At 44.0% G+C, this 20185-nt stretch overlaps 1 protein-coding gene across 1 annotated transcript in view; it reads right to left on the reverse strand.

The window, feature by feature from the left end:
* TNXB (tenascin XB) overlaps nucleotides 1–20185 on the reverse strand; it is a 184173-nt gene that overhangs the window by 3575 nt on the left and 160413 nt on the right. Inside the window, exons 21-24 of the mRNA XM_073598403.1 lie at nucleotides 13657–13808; nucleotides 10551–10647; nucleotides 9301–9462; nucleotides 5019–5182 (exon numbers count right to left, since the gene is read on the reverse strand). Of these exons, the coding sequence (XP_073454504.1) occupies nucleotides 5019–5182; nucleotides 9301–9462; nucleotides 10551–10647; nucleotides 13657–13808 (575 nt within the window). The remainder of the gene's footprint in view (nucleotides 1–5018; nucleotides 5183–9300; nucleotides 9463–10550; nucleotides 10648–13656; nucleotides 13809–20185) is intronic.

Genomic DNA, 20185 nt, shown 5'->3' on the forward strand with positions numbered 1-20185 from the left:
TGAACAGTGCTCCATGAGATGTTCAAAGCTTGGGATATTTTTTTATAACCTAACCCTGCTTTAAACTTCTCCACAACTTTATCCCTGACCTTTCTGGTGTGTTACTTGGCCTTCATGATGCTGTTTGTTCTCTAAGGTTCTCTAACAAACCTCTGAGGGCTTCACAAAAAAGCTGTATTTCTACTGAGATTAAATCACACACAGGTGGACTCTATTTACTAATTAGGTGACTTCTGAAGGCAATTGGTTCCACTAAATTTTAGTTAGGGGTATCAGAATAAAAGGGGCTGAATAAAAATGTACTCCACACTTTTCAGATATTTATTTGTAAACAAATTTGAAAAACATTTATCATTCAACTTCACAATTAGGTGCCACTTTGCGCTGATCTATCACATAAAATCCTAATAAAATACATTTACGTTTTTGGTTTTAACATTACAAAATGTGGATATTTTCAAGGGGTATGAATACTTTTTCAAGGCACTGTATATGAGTCTGTTAGTCATTCTATCCTAAAATAATGGGCATCTATATGGATTCCCCCTCTTTATCCTCTCTGCACCCAGAAGCTGTCTGCAGGAATGTGTCAGCTTCTAATCAATGCAATCTACCACCACCAATTAGCATCAAAACCATGAACCAGAATTCAGAATTGTTGGTGTCAGGTTCCCCATCTGTTCTGTTTATTTTATGCACACCGCAAATATACAGTATTTATCTTACTGAAAATGAATAATATAACAAGATTTTTTTGACTTGCCAGTAAAATCCATTTCTTGGAGTACAGTACAGGACACAGAATCTGTAGTCTTTAACTATAGGGACCCCCCTGAGGGTATTCTGGCTCTATCCTGATGTCCCCAGCGGCTGTGCAGGCCTTCCCTAGTGGTTCCGCTCTTCTGTCTGGGTGTCTCCAGGTGGCATCACTACCTTCTGTCTTTACACCTTGAGGCTTATTTATGTAGAGGCAGCTTACCTGGCATGGTCAGTACTTATCTAATGCATACGCTAGATGTGTGTTAGATATACCCTGTATACTGTATATTGACTGTTGGCTTTGTATTATAGAAAATCTTTGCGTTTATTTATGAGCATCCCTGAAGAAGATTGCATATTGCAGATTGCATAATGCGTTGGATGTCTCATTCTATGTTCATTTACAGTTAAGGTCACGGAGGTGATATCTCGCATCTTTGCCTTGCATCTATGTACAAGACTCTGGTTCATTTTAATATATTTTATTCTGATATACAATACAATTTACATTGTTTTATACTTTTGCTATTTGAGTGTCTTTGTTTGAAGTGCCTATAATAGTCCCCATTCCATTGGAGGGTATTTCTCTGTGTAGTCTTTGGCTATATGCAGCTACCTTCAGGTGACTGGACACTGGCAAAAAAAGACAGCTGCAGGGACATCCCCTACCTCTCCAACTCTCAGCTAGCCTCAGTTTTGTAGCAAGCAATGGAGAAATCATAAAGAACAGAGGGGAGGGACCTGTGTAATGTACTGTACTCCAAAAAATGGATTATACTGGTAGGGTAACAATCCTGTTTTCTTAGTCATACAGGACACAGGATCTTTAGTCTTAACCTTGTGATGTCCAAAAGCAGTCCATCTGAAGGGCACAACAAACAAATGCCAACAGGCATACATAACAAATGGGTCAAGAAGGCTCAACAAAACTTAGGGAGCAGCTTGTAGCACCTTATGCCCAGAACTAGGATCAAAGGAGGCCTGACCTTTCCCCTGGTAAAACTTAACAAATGTGTGAACAAAAGACCAGGTGGCAGCATTGCAAATCTGATAAGTGATACTGAAAAGCCCTAATGAAGCGCTAATGGATTTGGTACAGTGCACCTTAACAGTGAAGGGAGGAACCCTATCCTTTAGACCACGGGCTCGAATTATGACTTATCTAATCTACCTAACAATGGTGGAGCGAGAAGCAGGGAGTCCCCTATAGAAACTTTTGGAAAGCACAAAGGGGGCAGCTGATTACCTAAAAGAGGCTGTAGCCAAGAAGTCCAAATTTCCTTGGTATGTTTTGGAGCAGGACATAAGGATGGAAGACCCATATCCTGGTTGAGGTGGAATGAAGAATCCACCCAGGGGAGAAAGAGAACTGTAAACAGGTTTGGGTAGAACTCCTGAAGACATTCCTTGTTTGAGAATTAGATTTTGAGCTGAAGGCCAGAGAAGGGCAAACTTTTCCTAGTCTCAGGAATCAAAGGAAGACCTGCTTAAGGCCTCTTTCACACGAGGGATCCGTATGTCCGTTTTTCATCCTTCCGTTTTCGGATGAAAAACGGACATACATTCATCCCTATGGAGCGTCAGATGTCAGCGGTGACATGTCCGCTGACATCCGACCCCGCTCCGATCCGAAAAGTGTAACTGAGGAAAAACCTACTTTTCCATCCGTTTTCGGATCGGATCGGGTGACGACAGACACTATGGTCCGTCATCATCCGATCCCCCCATAGGGGAGAGCGGCGCTCTGACAGGTCCGTAGCTGCACAGCATGCAGCGATGGACCTGTCATCTTCCTGCTCAGCGGGGATCGGCGGAGCGATCCCCGCTGAGCAAGCGGGTGTTCACGGGGCGGATCATCACTGATCCGCCCCGTGAGAAAGAGCCCTAAGAATTAGTCTTATTTTTCTGGCAGAGGAGAGTACAGTTGCTCCCTGTAATTTCCTTGATGGACTTTTCTAAGAAAGAACCAAACAATCTCCCTCAAAAAGCATCCGCTTGAAGCTTTTTTTGCACGGGAGTTATGCTGATCACCATTCGAATCAAATGATCCTTTGCATATGGACAAAAAGGAGGCTCACCCTGGAGATCTAGTGCATGGTATCCACCAAGCTGTAAATGCAGTAGTTTAGGCCCAAGGTAAAAGCTCTAGGTGGTTATGAACAGAAGGATATGTTAGGATGGAAGTAGGGTCTCAGGTCTATGCACTAATGCTGGCCATACACTATACGAAAAATCGGCCGAAAAATCGTTCGTATAGACACTTTGTTCGTTTTTCGGCAAGTTAATGGGCATAAATCGATAATCGTTTGTGACGTTTTTGTGGAAAAAAAACGAATGGGAAGTTTGGAAAATTCCTGCCGAACGTACGATAAATTGCAAGGTTAATGTGTTTCCCGTCCGAATTGTCTGCACTAGGTATATGTAAAAAAACGAACAAAAAATTATTGATTCATGTCCACTGAACAATTTATCGGTCATTACATGATGGCACGATCGTTTGCGGTCACGGTCGAACGTTCGTTTTTCGAAAATGTGTTCGGCCGATTTTTCGTATAGTGTATGGCCAGCATTAGTCCAGACAGTAAGGGTGTGGTAGACAGCCATGAAGGTAACCACAGATTGCATGGCAGTGCAGAGACAGCTAGGCACACAGCACACAAAACAGTCTAGGGGATGTCTTTTTGAGGTTTATTGCTGTAGAACTTGAACAGAAGGAGAACAATCGGGAATGGGATACTCCAAAACGCTTGAGTGCCAATTTAGCCTGAGGACACTTTCCTGTTTAGCAGCAGCACAGTCACTATGTTTGCAGCTGAAGACCATGGATAAAAGGGTTTTAGCACAATTTAAAGTAGAACAGAACAGCTTGAAACCCTTGCAGCTGAGAACGACAAACAATCTTGAACAAGTTCAGGGTAACTAGAACAGTCACTACATACAGCTGGGGACCATGAAGACTGCAGCTCAATAATCAAAGCTCTACTCACAGAGAGAGAGAGAGAGAGAGATTCAGAATTTGAGGGTTCTGTTCATAGCGCTGAGTAGTCCAGCAGCCAGTCCTGGATGACTGCAGGGGCAGCAGCCCCCCTGAAGTGTTAACAGTCCATCCTAAGGTACGTAGGACTAGGCACCACCTAACTCTGTCTGCCCAGGCTCCCCCCCCCATTTATCCCTTTCTCTGACCACCTACTGGGCACACCACCCCAAGGATTCCTCAGCGGGTAGTAAATATTCAAGCTGAGGATTTGTATCTTACTTTGGAAGTTTTTCAACAGAGCTAGGGGAAAGCAATCAATCTCACAGCCTGTAAAGTCACAGCAGAAAAAAGAACAGACGATTTCACTCCTCTGACTACAGCGTGAGCCAAAAACAACATTTTTCTACCACCTAACTAGGAGGGTGCTACACAGGGCTTTTTTTCTCAGAGAATAGGTGCAAGAACTCAACCATGCCCACCTCACTCACATACCTGCCAAGTGGCATCAAATAGTAGCTTTTCCCTCTGCATACAACCGCCTCCCTTCACTGCCCTCATTTTCTCCCCCCTCCTTAAAAGCTCCACCATCTGTCATATATCTTACCTTTGTTGCAATATTAAGCTGAAACACCTATCCGGCTGTAGTACCTCCCAGCATAATATACTATACTACAGTCACTTGCAAGGGAGATTATGCAGTAGGAGCATCAACAACTGGTCACCAGGGAAAAAATGGAGACCACAGAGGGTGCGGCCTACCACGCACCCTCTCCTGACCATGAACCCTGGGCACCTGTTCTGTATCTCCCTTGTCCCTGTCCGGCACTTAGTGGGATCTGCGCAAGAGATCTGACCTGTGGGAGCTACTGGGAGATGAGCTATCACTTGTAAACGCAGAAGCTGGACTTCAGTGTTACCAAGTGATAGTGGTGAGCAGGGAGCAGAAGACCTGAGCCAGAGGTGGTGGAACTGAGTTCCCCCTAGTTCCTGCTGAAAAAAAGCCCTGGTGCTACATACATAAAAGAGGTGGGGAGAAGATGGCCATCTTGTAAGAACACTAGCAAAAGAACGAAGAGTGGGAGTGGGAGAGATTATATAGGGATGTGTCCCTGCAGCTTTTTTTGCCAGTGTCCATTCACCTGAAGGTAGCTGCATATTATTGATGGTCAAAGACTAAAGATCCTGTGTTCTGTACTGTACAACTAAGAAATATTTTTTTAAACTAAAATTAAAAAAGCATACAATACTTTTTTAGTAAAACTTGATTTGTGGGGTTATCTACCTGGTGGTCTTTGTTGTTGGCATATAGACCGTTGAGATTGGCATAGTGGCAGTTGCGGTACCACCACGCTCCTCGGTATGACATGGCACATGGCAGGATCCTCCGCTGAGTGTCCCGGTCACGGGTTGAGAAGACCATGTTGTTGTGATAGTCCATAGAGTCCCCTAGAAAGACAGCAGCTGATATTAGTACCTGTTCTTACAGTATATTTCTTACACTGCCATCTATCACTTCATGTATCTCCCCCTAGCACATATTAGGCTCAACAAACCAAAATACGTTTCTTATTTTCTAAAGCGTCAGTTATTTTCAGCAGTGGTTTGAAAATAACAGTCACATGGCTAAAATAAAGATCCTTATCTTAGTGTTATATCTAAACTGTAGCACACCCTTCATTTCTCATCTTAGCATATTTACACTTCTGTAGCAAGCATTTCTATAGTATACCTGTCACAGTGCGTTCAACACACATGTTACAACATGGCTAAATCAACTTCTGCTCTACCAAAACTATGATTGTCTACCTAAAGGCAGCCATAGATGGAGCAATTTTCTTTCCTGCAACCATGGGGTTCGATTCCCCCATCAGCACAGTCAGTGTTGATGGTGGAACCCCTCCCCAACGGAGCCATTGTGTTCTCGGTTTGCCGTCCCCGCCAGGAGAGCACAGTGATTACTGCTAGCGGCTTTAATAGTCGCTAGAAAAAATTGCATGTAAAATCTGACAGGCTAGTTGTACCCAAATTGATCAGTCGATCAGCTTGGGTACATTCAGCCTGCCCATACATTGTTCGAATCTCAGCTGGTCCCTGCAGGACCGGCCAAGGTTTGAATCATCTATGGCCAGCTTTACTATAAATCTGTACAAAATCAGGCAGGGTATTGTACAGTTAGATTGTAACATGTATGACAACCTTAACCCTAGGTTCATACTTCTGCATTTTGTGCGGGCCACGTTTGTGCAGGCACAGCAGCCCATTCAAATTAATGGGCTGCTGTGCCTGTGTTTCTGGAAAAAAAAAAAAAGGTACATGCACCTTTTCAAAAATAAGGGCCGATTTCCCTGCGTTTCCCACAAACGCGATGCGTTCTGAGATGCGTGGGGGTGCCATTCAGAATGAATGGCAGCCCTGTGTGTCTGCTAAGAGCAGTGAGGTTTGGCTGCAGGTGGGGGAACAATTGCGATTCCGACACCCACAGCCACACACAGAGGTGTGAACCCAGCCTTAAGCCTCCTACACACGATCGGATTTTCGGCAGGGAATTGTGTGATGACAGACTGTTTGCCTAAAATCCGACTGTTAGTACGCTCCTTCAGACAATTGTCCAACTTTCCACCAACAAATGTTGGATGGCATGCTAGTAAATTTTCAGCTGACAATGGGCTGTTGTCAGATTTTCCTATCGTGTGTACACAAGTCCGTTACACAAAAGTCCAAAGTACAAACACACATGCTCAGAATCAATGCTCACCAAACACCCAAAGGGTGGCGCTCAAGAGCTGAAATTCCTTGTAGTATGTCACTACGTCCGTGTTTGTTGGCCGACAATTGTGTACCGTTTGTATGCAAGACAAGTTCACGGCACACGCCCTTCGGACAAAAGTCTGGCGCTTTGTTGGCCAACAATCCGATCGTGTGTACGAGGCTTTAGGCTAAGCATATGTAAAAAATTATCAGAGGGAAAAGCTTTCTCCTTCAGTAAATAATGCTTGTCAAAATGATCAATTATTGACAAATGATATGCGATTCTCATGTATTTTTGTAACTTTCCAGATTAGCCCAAGCCTGTTTTGCTAGCCTATTGGTCATTGAGGCTGCTCAGCATAAAAAATGTGGACCTTTTATTATTTGTATGATGAACGAAGGTTAATGTTAATTTCTGTTAGCAGACCAGGAATGTACATTGTAGTATTACAAATTTCTCGCCCACTAAGCGGCAGGCCTCTAATTTGCCCAGCCATAGCCTGACCACAGAGAGTCACTGAGTGCTATCAATGTCTGCAGAAGATTTTTCTGAAGATCCTGGACCTCCACTCCTGTGTAAGGACAACCTTAAAGCAAACGTTTAATTTAAAAATGAATGCAAGTTTAAAAAATGAATAGTCACATGCCCTTTCTGCTAAAAGAAAAAAAAAAAGGAAGAACCCTCATCTCCTAGCATTTTCTTTTTTTTTACAGTGTAAAATGTTGGCTCACTACTGGCATCTGCACGATACCAAGAAAGAAGCGGGGTACTGGGGCAAAGTAACTTCTGTATGCATGTGCAGTAATCACATCATAAGTGGCCACCCAATGACCAAAGAGGAACACGGAAGAAGACCAGGAGATGATGGCAGCGACAGAAGATGGGGCGACAAAGGACAGCTCTGATCTGTCAACATTGGAGGAGGACAGAGGGGTGCTGTGCATTTGTGCACATTATAGTAAGGGCAGTGGACTTACAGTTGTGCTTTGAAATGTATCTAAAGCCTCAGCCTGAAAATAAAAAAATGTTTTCCCAACTATTATCTGTTTTTGCCATTTTTCTTCTGCTGCAATGGCTGTGAAAACTTTAAAGTATATATAAACCTCACCTTGTAAAACAACCCATTCAATTTAAAACAGAAATGAAAGGAAATGTGTATATATTAAATAAAATATATAGACAGTAAATATTTTTTCTTTGTTAAGTGATTATATAATCTCTATTCTCAGCTGCATAAGGGGTTTGGAGAGCTGGGGGTGGAGAAACGGCAGCACACCGGTTGTCCCAGTGAATGGCTGTGCTGGGGGGGGGGGGGGTGTCAGCACAAGTCTGATCAGTGGATGACAGGCAGGCTGAGCATCTAACACAGCCAGAAAACTGACCATACACGGAAGGATGTGTTTCTATGCCTGGTGTGGTCAATTTTCAGTAAGAAATTAGGGGACTGGTAGAATCACCAGGTATTTCAGACAAAGAAAGCAATGCAAAGAGAACAGTATACTTTAAAACACAAGTACATTACAATTTTTGCCCCCTGCACTTGCGCTAATGGAGCAAAAGGCGTAGTCACCCCTCTGTACACACTTTAGCAGAGAGCCATCAGAAATGGTAAGCAACTAGGCACATAGCGGTTGATTTATTAAAACTGGAGAGTGCAACATCTAGTGCAGCACTGTATGGTGGCCAATCAGCTTCTAACTTCAGCTTGTTCTATTAAACTTTGACCAAAAAAACCTGGAAGCTGGTTTGGAGGACCCATTCACATCGTCTCGATTTGACATGCGATTTGACAGGTCAAATCGCATGTCAAATCAGAGCCTATTGTCGGCAATAGGAGCATCCCAATGGGTGCGACGCCGACTTTGCGGTGCTGTACCAATTTCCAAAAGTAGTTCCTGCACTACTTTTGGCGACTTCGGGGGCGATTTCAATAGATATCTGTGCATGAACCTGCACAGATGTCTTTCAAGTGCCCCCCCCCCAAGTCGGACTAAAATGCGGCTTTGAAATCGCGCGAGTTCAGATGAAATCGTGCGAGTTCAAATGAAGTTGCGCGAGTTCAAATGAACTTGCGCGACTTCAAAGCCGTGTTCAGTGTGAACGAGGGCTTATGCAGAGCTGCACCAGATCTTGCACCCTCAACTCAAGTTTTAGTAAATCAACCCCATAGGATCTTGGACATTGTACTTCACTGGATCCTGATGTGCGCAAAGGCATGCAACCACAGGAATTACTATTGTGCCAAGTAGAAGTCTATAAAGCTTGGGTAGCTATAAAGCGGAGTTCCACACAAAAATGGAACCTCCGCTTTTCTGAACCCTCCCCCCCTCCGGTGTCACATTTGGCACCTTTCAGGGGGGAGGGGGGGGTGCAGATACCTGTCTAAGACAGGTATTTGCACCCACTTCCGGCATAGACTCCCATGGGAGTCTATGCCTCTTCCCGTCCCCGCCGCGCTGTCTCCTGGGAAACACACAGCTCCCAGGAGAGAGCGGGGACCACTGGGGACGCGCAGTGCGACAACGCTTCACTTCCTGATTCCCTCACCTAGGATGGCGGCAGCAGCTGCCGAGAACCGAGCGGGTTCTCGGCGTCGCCTGCCGACATCGCTGGACCCTGGGACAGGTAAGTGGCCATGTATTAAAAGTCAGCAGCTGCAGTATTTGTAGCTGCTGGCTTTTATTTTTTTTTTTTGGCGGTGTGGGTGGACCCCCGCTTTAAGCTGATTTTAAATATGGATGTAGTACTAACATTGGCAAAATTGTTTTTAATTTTTCACAAACATGCTGAATTTCTGTATAATTGTCCCCCTGACCTGCTGTTCCTCTGTATTTTCCCAGCCGCAGTCTAAATTGCTGATTTTCACCCTCGACTCGGAAATCATCATACACAGCGTAGGCGGACTCATCTCCAGCACGCAGGTCCACCCGCAGCTCGTAGGGTGCAGAGGAGGTGATCTGATGCAGAGCAATGTTACCTGGAGAGAGGTAGAATGGAGGACGGTTTAGTATTACATACAGGGACAACCTTGTGCTGTAGGAGGAGAAGAATCCTTCATATTTTTTTGATGTCCTTATTCTTTTTTTTGCCTATACTTTTTCTATATATTTGTTCTGCCTATAACTTGGTGGTTATTGCTTAGATCTTTTGGACCAGTGGTCTTCAAACTGCGGCCCGGGGGCCAGATGTGGCCCTTAGCTTGCCTCTTTCTGGCCCTTGGGGCACTGTTCCTCTCACTGATATGAGACACTATTCCTCCCACTGACACCAGCTATGGGGCACTATTCTTCCTACTGACACCAATGATAGGGTACTATTCTTCCCGCTGACACCATTGATGGGACACTATCCTTCCTACTGACACCAATGATGGGGTGCTATTCCTTCCACTGACACCAATGATGGCTACTATTCCTCCCACTACCGATGATTGGGTACTATTCTTCCCACGGACACCAACGATGGGGTACTACTTCTCCCATCAATACCAACATCCGGCCCCTAACCTCTGAAGGACGGTAAACTGGCCCTTTGTTTAGAAAGTTTGGAGACCCCTGATTTAGACCATCATGTTGTAAGGTGAGGATAAAGTTTAAGTCCTTGGCAGTCAGTCTTGTCTTACAGTGTCCAATGTTTAGTTACCAAGTAATACAGGAGCTCATTATGGGAGCCCACAAGGCTCTCCTAACTGGTCTTGGTCATGTTAAGCTGGAAAGAGAAGGTAGATCTGGTTTGATGATGAGTGGGTGAAAAGTGTGTATTTAACCTGGATGCCCACATGGCCTTCAGCACTAGGAATGCTAGAGAAGTCCTCAAAAAAGGGCACCTCCCAAAACTTCGCTTTTTACAACACCCCCATACCCAAAAAGGTGGCCATTCCCTTTCCTGCTTAGCTGGTTTAACAGGGTCTGTTTATTGACAGTCAATGAGAACTGAAGTAACAGTCACATGGCTGAAAATAACAATTGTAAATAACACATGCATTATAGCTTAGTGAATTGGGCAGTACGTTTGCTATGTATTACAATGGAATGGCTTTTAGCACATGCACCTGTGATTACTTACCAAGCCAAAATTCAGAGGTCATGTTTCCAAATCCATTTTTATAGTCTGCCCAGTCACGGTAGAAGTTTGTGCTTCCGTCCATTCTCCTCTGGAACACCTATACAGGAGAATCACAATTACTGGAAACAACGCAATCTGGAACATTACAGGAGAATCGCAATTACTGGAAACAGCGCAATCTGGAACTTTACACAGCTGTCAATAGGGGGCAGGAGAGATACATTTTGTAATAGGAAAAATATACAGTATAATGTAACAAGTTTTGAACCAATACAATTGGTTCTCTGTTACCTTACTTCAGTTCCCAGTTATTGCTTTACATCAGGGGTGTCAAACAATTTCATTGTGGGTCTCATCAGCATTATGATTGCCCTCAAAAGGGCTGGTTGTATCTGTAAGATTAGATGTCCAGCGCATCCCCTCCCCTTACATTAGATGTCAAGAGCCACCCCACCATCAGAAGTGGAGTCCCCCACTCTCCCTAACATCACAGTGCACCCCCCTTTCCTTATGCTGCTGCTGGGAAGAAGCTGGATGCATTGCTTGAAAGCAGAAAGTAGGGGTCTGGAGGAGGACCAGAGGAGGTCTGGAGCTCTCCTGCAGGTGCAGGAGAGGTGCGAGGGCCACATGAAATGGCCTGGAGGGCCGGATTCGGCCCGCGGGCCTTGTGTTTGACACCTGTGCGTTACATCAATGGTCTCCAAGCTGTGGCTTGGGAGCCAGATGTGGCCTTTACTTGCCTTTATGCAGCCCATGGGGCACTATTCTATCCACTGACACCAACAATGGGCACAACTCCTGTTGCTGATGGACAATGAGGCACTATTTCTCCCACTGAGACCAACGATGGGGCACAATTCCTCCCACTGACACCAACGATGGGGCACAATTACTTCCACTGAGACCAATGATGGGGCACTATTCCTTCCACTGATACCAGCAATGGGCCCCTATTCCCAGCACTGACACCAACAAAGGGCACAATTCCTCCCACTGACACCAACGATGGGGCAGAATTCCTTCCATTGACACCAACAATAGGGCACTATTCCTTCCAATGGCACCAAAGATAGGGCATTGTTTACTCCCACTGGATACCAGGACATCTTCTACTCCCACTGGGTACAGTCCAGCTCACTAAAGTCTTAAAGTGGTTGTAAACTCTGTATAACCACTTTTACCTACAGGTAAGCCTATAATAAGGCTTACCTGTAGGTACAGTGAATTTCTCCTAAACTTGCACTGTTTAGAAGATATTCACTGTATCTGCATGTGCCGACGTCATCAGCACATGCGTACTGAAGAAACTGCTCGCTCATGCCGCTTCTTCAGCTGCTGTGCCGTTAGCAGAGGCTCCCACGCGCATGTGCGGGAGTGACGTCACAGCGGCTCCAGCTAATCACAGCACAGTGAGTACACCCCTAAATGAAAATGTCCAAATTGGGCCCAAAGTGTCAATATTTTGTGTGGCCACCATTATTTTCCAGCACTACCTTAACCCTCTTGGGCATGGAGTTCACCAGAGCTTTACAGGTTGCCACTGGAGTCCTCTTCCACTCCTCCATGGCGACATCATGGAGCTGGTGGATGTTAGAGACCTTGCGCTCCTCCACCTTCCGTTTGTGTATGCCCCACAGATGCTCAATAGGGTTTAGGTCTGGAGACATGCTTGGCCAGTCCATTACCTTTACCCTCAGCTTCTTTAGCAAGACAGTGGTCATCTTGGAGTTGTGTTTGGGGTCGTTATCCCCAAACACATTTCCACTGCAGTGTGGCCCAGTCTCCAAAGGGAGGGGATCATGCTCTGCTTCAGTATGTCACAGTACATGTTGGCATTCATGGTTCCCTCAATGCACTGTAGCTCCCCAGTGGCGGCAGCACTCACACAGCCCCAGACCATGACACTCCCACCACCATGCTTGACTGTAGGCAAGACACACTTGTCTTTGTATTCCTCACCTGGTTGCTGCCACACACCATCTGAACCAAATAAGTTTATCTTGGTCTCATCAGACCACAGGACATGGTTCCAGTAATCCATGTCCTTAGTCTGCTTGTCTTCAGCAAACTGTTTGCTGACTTTCTTGTGCATCATCTTTAGAAGAGGCTTCCTTCTGGGATGACAGTCATGCAGACCAATTTGATGCAGTGTGCGGCGTATGGTCTGAGCACTGACAGGCTGACCCCCCCTTCAACCTCTGCAGCAATGCTGGCAGCACTCATACATCCATTTCCCAAAGACAACCTCTGGATATGACGCTGAGCACATGCACTCAACTTGGTTGACCATGGCGAGGCCTGTTCTGAGTGGAACCTGTCCTGTTAAACCGATGTATGGTCTTGGCCACCGTGCTGCAGCTCAGTTTCAGGGTCTTGGCAATCTTCTCAGGCCTAGGCCATCTTTATGTAGATCAACAATACTTTTTTTCAGATCCTCAGAGAGTTCTTTGCCATGAGTTGCCATGTTGAACTTCCATTGACCAGTATGAGAGAGTGAGAGCGAACACAGGCAGCGTATAAATTATGGTACACAATATAATGAGTGGAAATTGTTAGTCCACCCGCTAGTAACCAACAACATGGCCAAGGCGGCAACAACTTTTTTACTCCTTAGCTGGTGTTTTGTTAATACAGCCAACTCATCATGTACCGTAGTGTATACGCTGCCGGTGTTCTGTGAAAAAAGCCAAGTCGTCAAAATCTGCAATTACTGCTGCTGGAGAGTCACCGGAAGTGATGTAATTGGATATTTTGACGAGTTGGCTCTTTTGACAGATCACTGGGTCTGATTGCATTACACTGCCATGGAAAACGCAGAACCTCGGCGGCATCGTCATTACCTTTTTCTGACATATATGCCCCCAACACTGAACACGCCCACCAGCAGGTCCGTGCATCGCTGTGGAAACATTAGCGATTACCTGACCTGCACTTCTGAAGATGAAAACTACTGGAAAGGTATGCTTTTTTTTAAAAAGAAACTAAGCTCACGGTAAATATATGCATGATTTTATCTGGTGATAATTGTTTTCTTTTTTTTGTAAGTAAGGGTTACAATCACTTTAAAACTCCCTGTCATATGTATATATGTACACTGTATACTTACAATCCAGCCTCCTCCATCTGACTCCATATCACAATACACTGTCTTCTGCTCCTGACTGTCTCCCCCCCGAAATATATTGAATAGACCACTCTGCACCTCTCCATTCATTCTCTGCTCCCAGCAGTCCCGAGGATAGGGGTATCTTATACGGCCTGCAGGATAAAAGATCATTGTCAGATACAGCAATTGGATTAGAGTTTTCTGATCAGCAAATGAGGAATTCTCAGTGATTGTGAGGGGCTCATTTATCTTACACTGTTACATAGCTCTACCATAATCATCAGCAGTTATAGAAGACACTAAACCAGTAACATCTCTCCTAGACCCAAGGCTATTTAAGCTGGATACACATTATACCATTTTCTTGCTCAATTTCCTTTAGATTTACCTTCAACTATGTAGTGCAAGGGCTGTCTGAATGCATACAAATTGAAAGTGTTTAGGTTTGACCTCCTTTTATATGGTTTTGGGAAATCTAAAGGATCTAATTATCCTCTGTGGAAGGACATGGCCCCTCTCTTCCCTTTCCCTTGCTGGTTGGTGCAATTGGTCGCACAATTGCACCAACCAGCAAGGGAAAGGGAAGAGAGGGGCCATGTCCTTCCACAGAGGATAATTAGACACCTCAGCTCGATTATCCAATCCCAGTAGACGCCTGTTACAGGTGGAGTCAGAGTTGTGACGTCATTACGCCCAGACTGGCTGGTATGTCCCACGGCCGGGTTATTACTACCTCGATTTTGATCTTTAAGCCTGTAAGTGCAATATATCTTTTAATATTTATATTATTTTTTATAATAAATATATTGGTTATACAGTATTGTGCAATGAGCCGCCTGCTTTTTTGTGCACAACATCTTGTTATTGCCTGAGAGATTGAGGGGACTAACAGGCAGCATATAGAGAGCAGTGTTGCTTACCGTCAGTATTTTTACTGGCAGCAAGCAAAAAAGGGGGCACTTTTCTCCTGCCAATAAATGCCAGTGACAGGAAAAGTTTGCCAGTAAAAAATATGGCTGTGACGCTCGGCTCCGGAGCTGGCCGAGACCATCCGAGTGCCTGCTACGGTGTCTTCAGTTGGTGCCAGCGGAGGGTGGTTCTGGTGGAGGCAGTACCTGAGTGTGTCGAATGATGTCATGGTGCATGGGAGCCGAGCGAAGCGGCCAGAGCCTCGTGTCCGGCTCTGAAGGATAGGAGCAAGGCAAGCCAGGAAAGGGACTGTCAGTGCTGTTTGGACTGGAGTGGGCCTGGTGTGGAGAGAGAGACTCTCAGTGTGACTCAGGAGGGGACATGTCATCATCATCTGTTGCTGCTGCACACTGCTGTCAGTGCAACTGTGAGAGTCAATTTCATGTGTGTGTGCCGCCCAAATTTTTGCCCTCCTGTGTCATGTCCCTGAGCGACTTACTTACTATATAGAAAATAAAATAAGTAATATATGTTTTGCCTTAATATCTACCTTATATCACATTTCTAATTGCATATTGTACGTGTTTGTAGTCTAAGTACTAAAATTTGCACCTAAAACTGTCATTTTGTAACTTTTGGAAATGCCAGTAAAACTTGGCTGTGCCAGTAAATTTTGGGTGTTGTGTCAGTAAATTTTTATCCTGGTAGGTTGGCAACACTGGTAGAGAGCATAGATTTCAGTGTGTGGGGACACTGATGCTAAGTGCTGTGCATGGAGTTACGGAGACCGGCATTGCTTGGTGGCGAGATTCCTTACTAAAGAATATATATTAAACCCAAACCCATAATGATCTCTTATAACATGGAGATCATCTTAATCTGGTAAGAGGATAAGACATTTAAAGTACTTTGGGGGCACTTGTCGCTGGGAGAAGGACACCACAGATTTGTTGGAAAACAAGTTTACATATGAACTTTATTTTTATTGGAATTATGTGTTATGAATTTATATAAACATGTGGGAGCACTATGAGAATTTATTATTTATATGCACAGCTATTTAATATTTTGTACTTGCCTTTTGATTTATTGTTTCGTACATACTAAGTTTTTTTGCACCTAATGTGATGAAATTTAGATTTTATAATAACGCCGTGGATCACTTAACACTGTAATATTGAGAAATGTTTTCAGGGTTTATTATCAGACAGCGCAATTTTTTTCTTTTACATTTAGTGGACAGTCCACAGTAGACACATGTGAAAGCATTGTACAGCCATTAGAGTAAGATGTCTTCCCTTAACAGTCTCTCTTCACCCAGGGCCATCAATACCCACTAGGATAGGATCCTTGTAGTCACCTCATTCATGGCTAGACCTCACCCGGGATCCTCCAGGGGGAAAGCATCACTCAGGGAACTCTCGGCCTGACCTACAAGACTTTTTGCAACTCGCCCTAGCCTCCACCTTGATAAAGGAGAGAAATACTACAGACAGAGTGCAAGTCTATCTCTTCCTGGCCTCCAGCCCTGTCCAGGGCCTCCACTTGCTGGCTACATCTGCATACATGTAGTGTGTTTGGCTCCTATGCCCCATCTGCACTAGGGCTCCTACCAATCTGGCTTAAACCTTGGCCCTGACTCACCCATGACATTGCTACAGGAGGGTTCTAACTAAAAGGGGCCTAACACTTGATAACATTATCTTCTGTAACCAGACACTATTCTGGCACAGAATCACCTAGTGGCAGACTAGCTTACTGCACCTGTCTACATAGAGAAGCACTGAGACCCAGTGGTGATGTCACTGAATCTAAAATAAAGTATACAGTGAATGCCATTTGCATGTTGATGAAGGGGGAGAGGAAAAACCAGGAAAAGAAAAATATAAGTAGATTAAACTTCAACTTTAAGCCACCATGCTAGGTTACTGGGTAGATGCAATTTGCAAGTAGTTCTGCTAGCATCCTCCTGAACAAACAGGCAGAAGAGATATCAGATCTCTATCAGATGGCGCTTCTATAGACCAGTACATGTAGTATAATCATACAAATACACAGCAGAAAATAGAGATATAAATACCACTTCATATAAATTGTACAATAACTCCTCTTCATTTAAGAGCGTGTTTAATGTTAATTTCCTCCTGCAAACTGCACTCTGCTCTTGGGAGCTTTGTAAGCATGCACGTGTTGGCACAATCAAGCAAAAAATATCTCTATTTAGTTCAGCCCAGGAGAGAGCACTTTGTGGATCTGCCTAGATGATTTCAGACTTGTAGATATCACAGACTCTCGGTGATGTGTCAGAACGCAGCTCTCCACCAATGGGACAGTGATTTGGAAGCCAAATTTTGGCATCTCTCTCCCTTGCATATTTTTACAGCATAAATCAGAACAAAATGAGGCCATGTGTGTTGGTTGTTCAGTGATTTATGGTACAAACTCTGGTTAAAACAGTTCCTATTGCCCAAATCACAAATCCTTTTTTCTATCTGTAAGACACAAATCTTTCTATCTAGATAAATCAATGTAAAAACTGAAATCATAGTTACATGCACATTTTGTAACACTTTAAAAGAAAATATATTGTGCATTTTCAGCATGTACACATTTATTTTTCCTTTTACTGTAGCAATTTTCTAAAAGTAAGTTTTGGTGTGATCATGATACTTTTATTTAAAGCGAAACTTCACCCTAAACGGGAAGTTCTGTTTTCCCACCTTCTCCCTCCCTCCTCTCCCACTTTTGGACATATTTATTTTTGGATTGGATTAGGTTTCTGGTTTTGAAAGGTACCTGCTCCCACTTCCGCTAGGATCACCTAGATCAGTGGTTCTCAACCCTGTCCTCAAGTACCCCCAACAGGCCATGTTTGCAGGTTTTCCTTTATCTTGCACAGGTGCTTTAAATTAGATTCAATGGCTTGGTATTTTGGACAGCTATTTTATCTAAGATAAATTCAAAAAACATGGCCTGTTGGGGGTACTTGAGGACTGGGTTGAGCCCCTTTCCTAGATGATCCGAGCAGAAGTGCAACCCCCCCCCCTTTGCTCACAACCTTTTGGGATACATCACAGATCCCAGGAGGCTTCTGGACCATTCACAAAGCACAGTGCACATCGTGCATGTGCGATTGGAAGCCGGCTGTGAGGCCACAAGATATCACAGCCGGCTTCCTATGGTGAACACGCCACTGCCAGAGACCCAAAGACTGGTGAAGAAGAAGGCCTAGGTGAGGACAGTGCTGGATCTCTGAACAGGTAAGTGTCCTTTTTTTATAAGTAAGCAGCTATAGCTGACTTTTATTTATTTTTTTTGGGCGGGGGATAAAGGTCCTTTTTAATTGCTATTTCATGATTGCATGATTGACATTTGTTTGATGCAGATGGCCAGGCTCATGGGATTCCAACTTGGTGGTGATTCCCTCAGGAAGGCCTTGGGTCAGCACCTGGCTTGTGAGTTGGTGTAAGAGTTATATAGTATTTGCAATTGGCACCAGGAGGTCATTTGCTGCACTGAATGTGTTGCATTCTTGATGGAGAGCAGTCAGCGCCAAGGGAAGCATTTGCAGGTTGTGGCTTCCAATGATCAGCCAGAAGAACCCATTAAAGCTAAACTCCGGTAAATGGCACTTAGCTTTCCTACCCCATCTCTTCATTTATCTAGTATATACTGCTTGAATTGTATAGGGGGATGTAATAGAGCGACATAGTTATTTCTTGGTCCTGCAGCAGCAGTTACTCCAGTTTTCTTTCTTCTGCCCACATAATATTAGCTAGCCTTGAACGTAATCACATACAATGCAGGACCAGTAGTGGTTGTTGGTCCTCCATTGTACATGATGCAGGGGAAAACAATACATCAACTTTCTGCTGATTGCAAAAGTGAAAGTACACATCCCCGTGGAACCCTTTACATGTGCACATTCCCGGAAGGGTGCTGGCCACTGGATGGGGTGGACTTTTTCTATGCAGTCATCATTTGCTTGATGAAAACTCTATCAGACCTTTTTCTGGAACAGTAATCAAGTAACTGATGAGCACAGAACATTTACGACTACACCATCCAGTGGCCAACGAACATGCTCCTCTACGGTGATGACATGGTAGTGCTCTTTCATTCAGGCTTATCACTCATCATCACTTTCACTCTCAGCTCGCAGTGCATACGAATGGCTGGTTACAAAGGGAGAAACTGATAGAGCAGAATGAACTGTGTAGACACCAGAATAAAAAAAAAATGCAGATGGGGATCTCTGAAACAATTTTAAGGTATTTATGGGAAGTAAATGTACACAAAATGTTAAAGAAACAGGATGAAACATTTAAGGAATTTAAAGAAACTTGAAGCATATATGTAATTTATTTATTTTTTTTTTACTTTAGTTATGATTTAATTTCCGCTTTTTACATTTGATTCCAGTGCATTTAGCTGAACAATAAAACTTTACCAAAATGCTCAAGTTTTTAATGAAATTCCAAATTCTTTTGGGTTACCAGTCACAAGAACTCACTTAGACCAGCATAAAGAGCCTTGCTGTGTCCCAATACAACTACAGGAAATTTGTACCGCTCAATTTAAACGTGAGCGCCCATCAAGAAGACTCGGCATCTCAGCAATGAATGTGCAATTATAATTTGGAACAGAGAACCCTCCATCTCCAATTAGAAGGCCAGTCATTCATCTAACAGTCATCAACAATCTGAAGAAGTGATTTGGAAGGCATGTTGCTTTTGTCAGCAGAGTTTAGTTGCCGTGACACCGATGATATGAATCAGATGTCAAAGATTCTGGACCAACTGATCAAGAACTTCCAAAAGGGGTGCCAGGAATTTAAGGTCGTTAAAGACATCTTCCTGTTTGTCATAAGTCAATTAGTTCAACAAGTAAACGCTCAGCTTTGCCATGCAGAATGGAGCCTTGCAGATGTTGAAATAGGAAAAATGACAGCTGAGAAGGCCTGATTAACACGCAGAGGACATGTTCTGCACATGGCGATGGGGAAAATTTGATAAAACCCTTCTGGACAATTACAGACTCCATGTTTACATGGTTGTAGAAGACAGTGGCATTTCAACTGCTCAGCACAGATTGGGATAGGCTGGAGTCTCCTTGATCAACAATTAGATTCTGCAGATGGGAACTTCTCAAAACAGAAAAATTGAAGTTGCCATTGCCAAACTAATGGTGACCTGTATTGAAAACGTATTCAAGTTGTGTATGATGAATGTTGCCTTTAAAAATGTTTGTTGCCTGACTCTTATGGTGATCTAAAGGCTTCAATACTTTCACTGAAGAGTCACTAAACATATGAGGATCATGAATTCTGATTCTCCTCTGACTTCACTATCAGCATGCTTGTTCTGCAGGTTTTCTGTCCTGGGATCTATTGCCGCTAGTGCAGCCACCAGGCAAATAGCAACTTCCACACCTCTGGAACAGGAAACACAGTCTATGGGTTGCCTTTTTAAAGTTTATTGCAGATAAACTTGAATGGAATAACTTGTAGCAACTCTGCAGAACAGTCCCTTAAGCAGTTGGACATTAAGTGGACAGCACTGGGGCATCTATAGCAATGTCCCAGGCCAGGCAAGCCTTGCACTCTGTGTGACAGGAGTAA

The sequence above is a fragment of the Aquarana catesbeiana genome, linkage group LG09, assembly GCF_042186555.1.
Source record: "Aquarana catesbeiana isolate 2022-GZ linkage group LG09, ASM4218655v1, whole genome shotgun sequence".
Classification (NCBI taxonomy): Eukaryota; Metazoa; Chordata; class Amphibia; order Anura; family Ranidae; genus Aquarana; species Aquarana catesbeiana.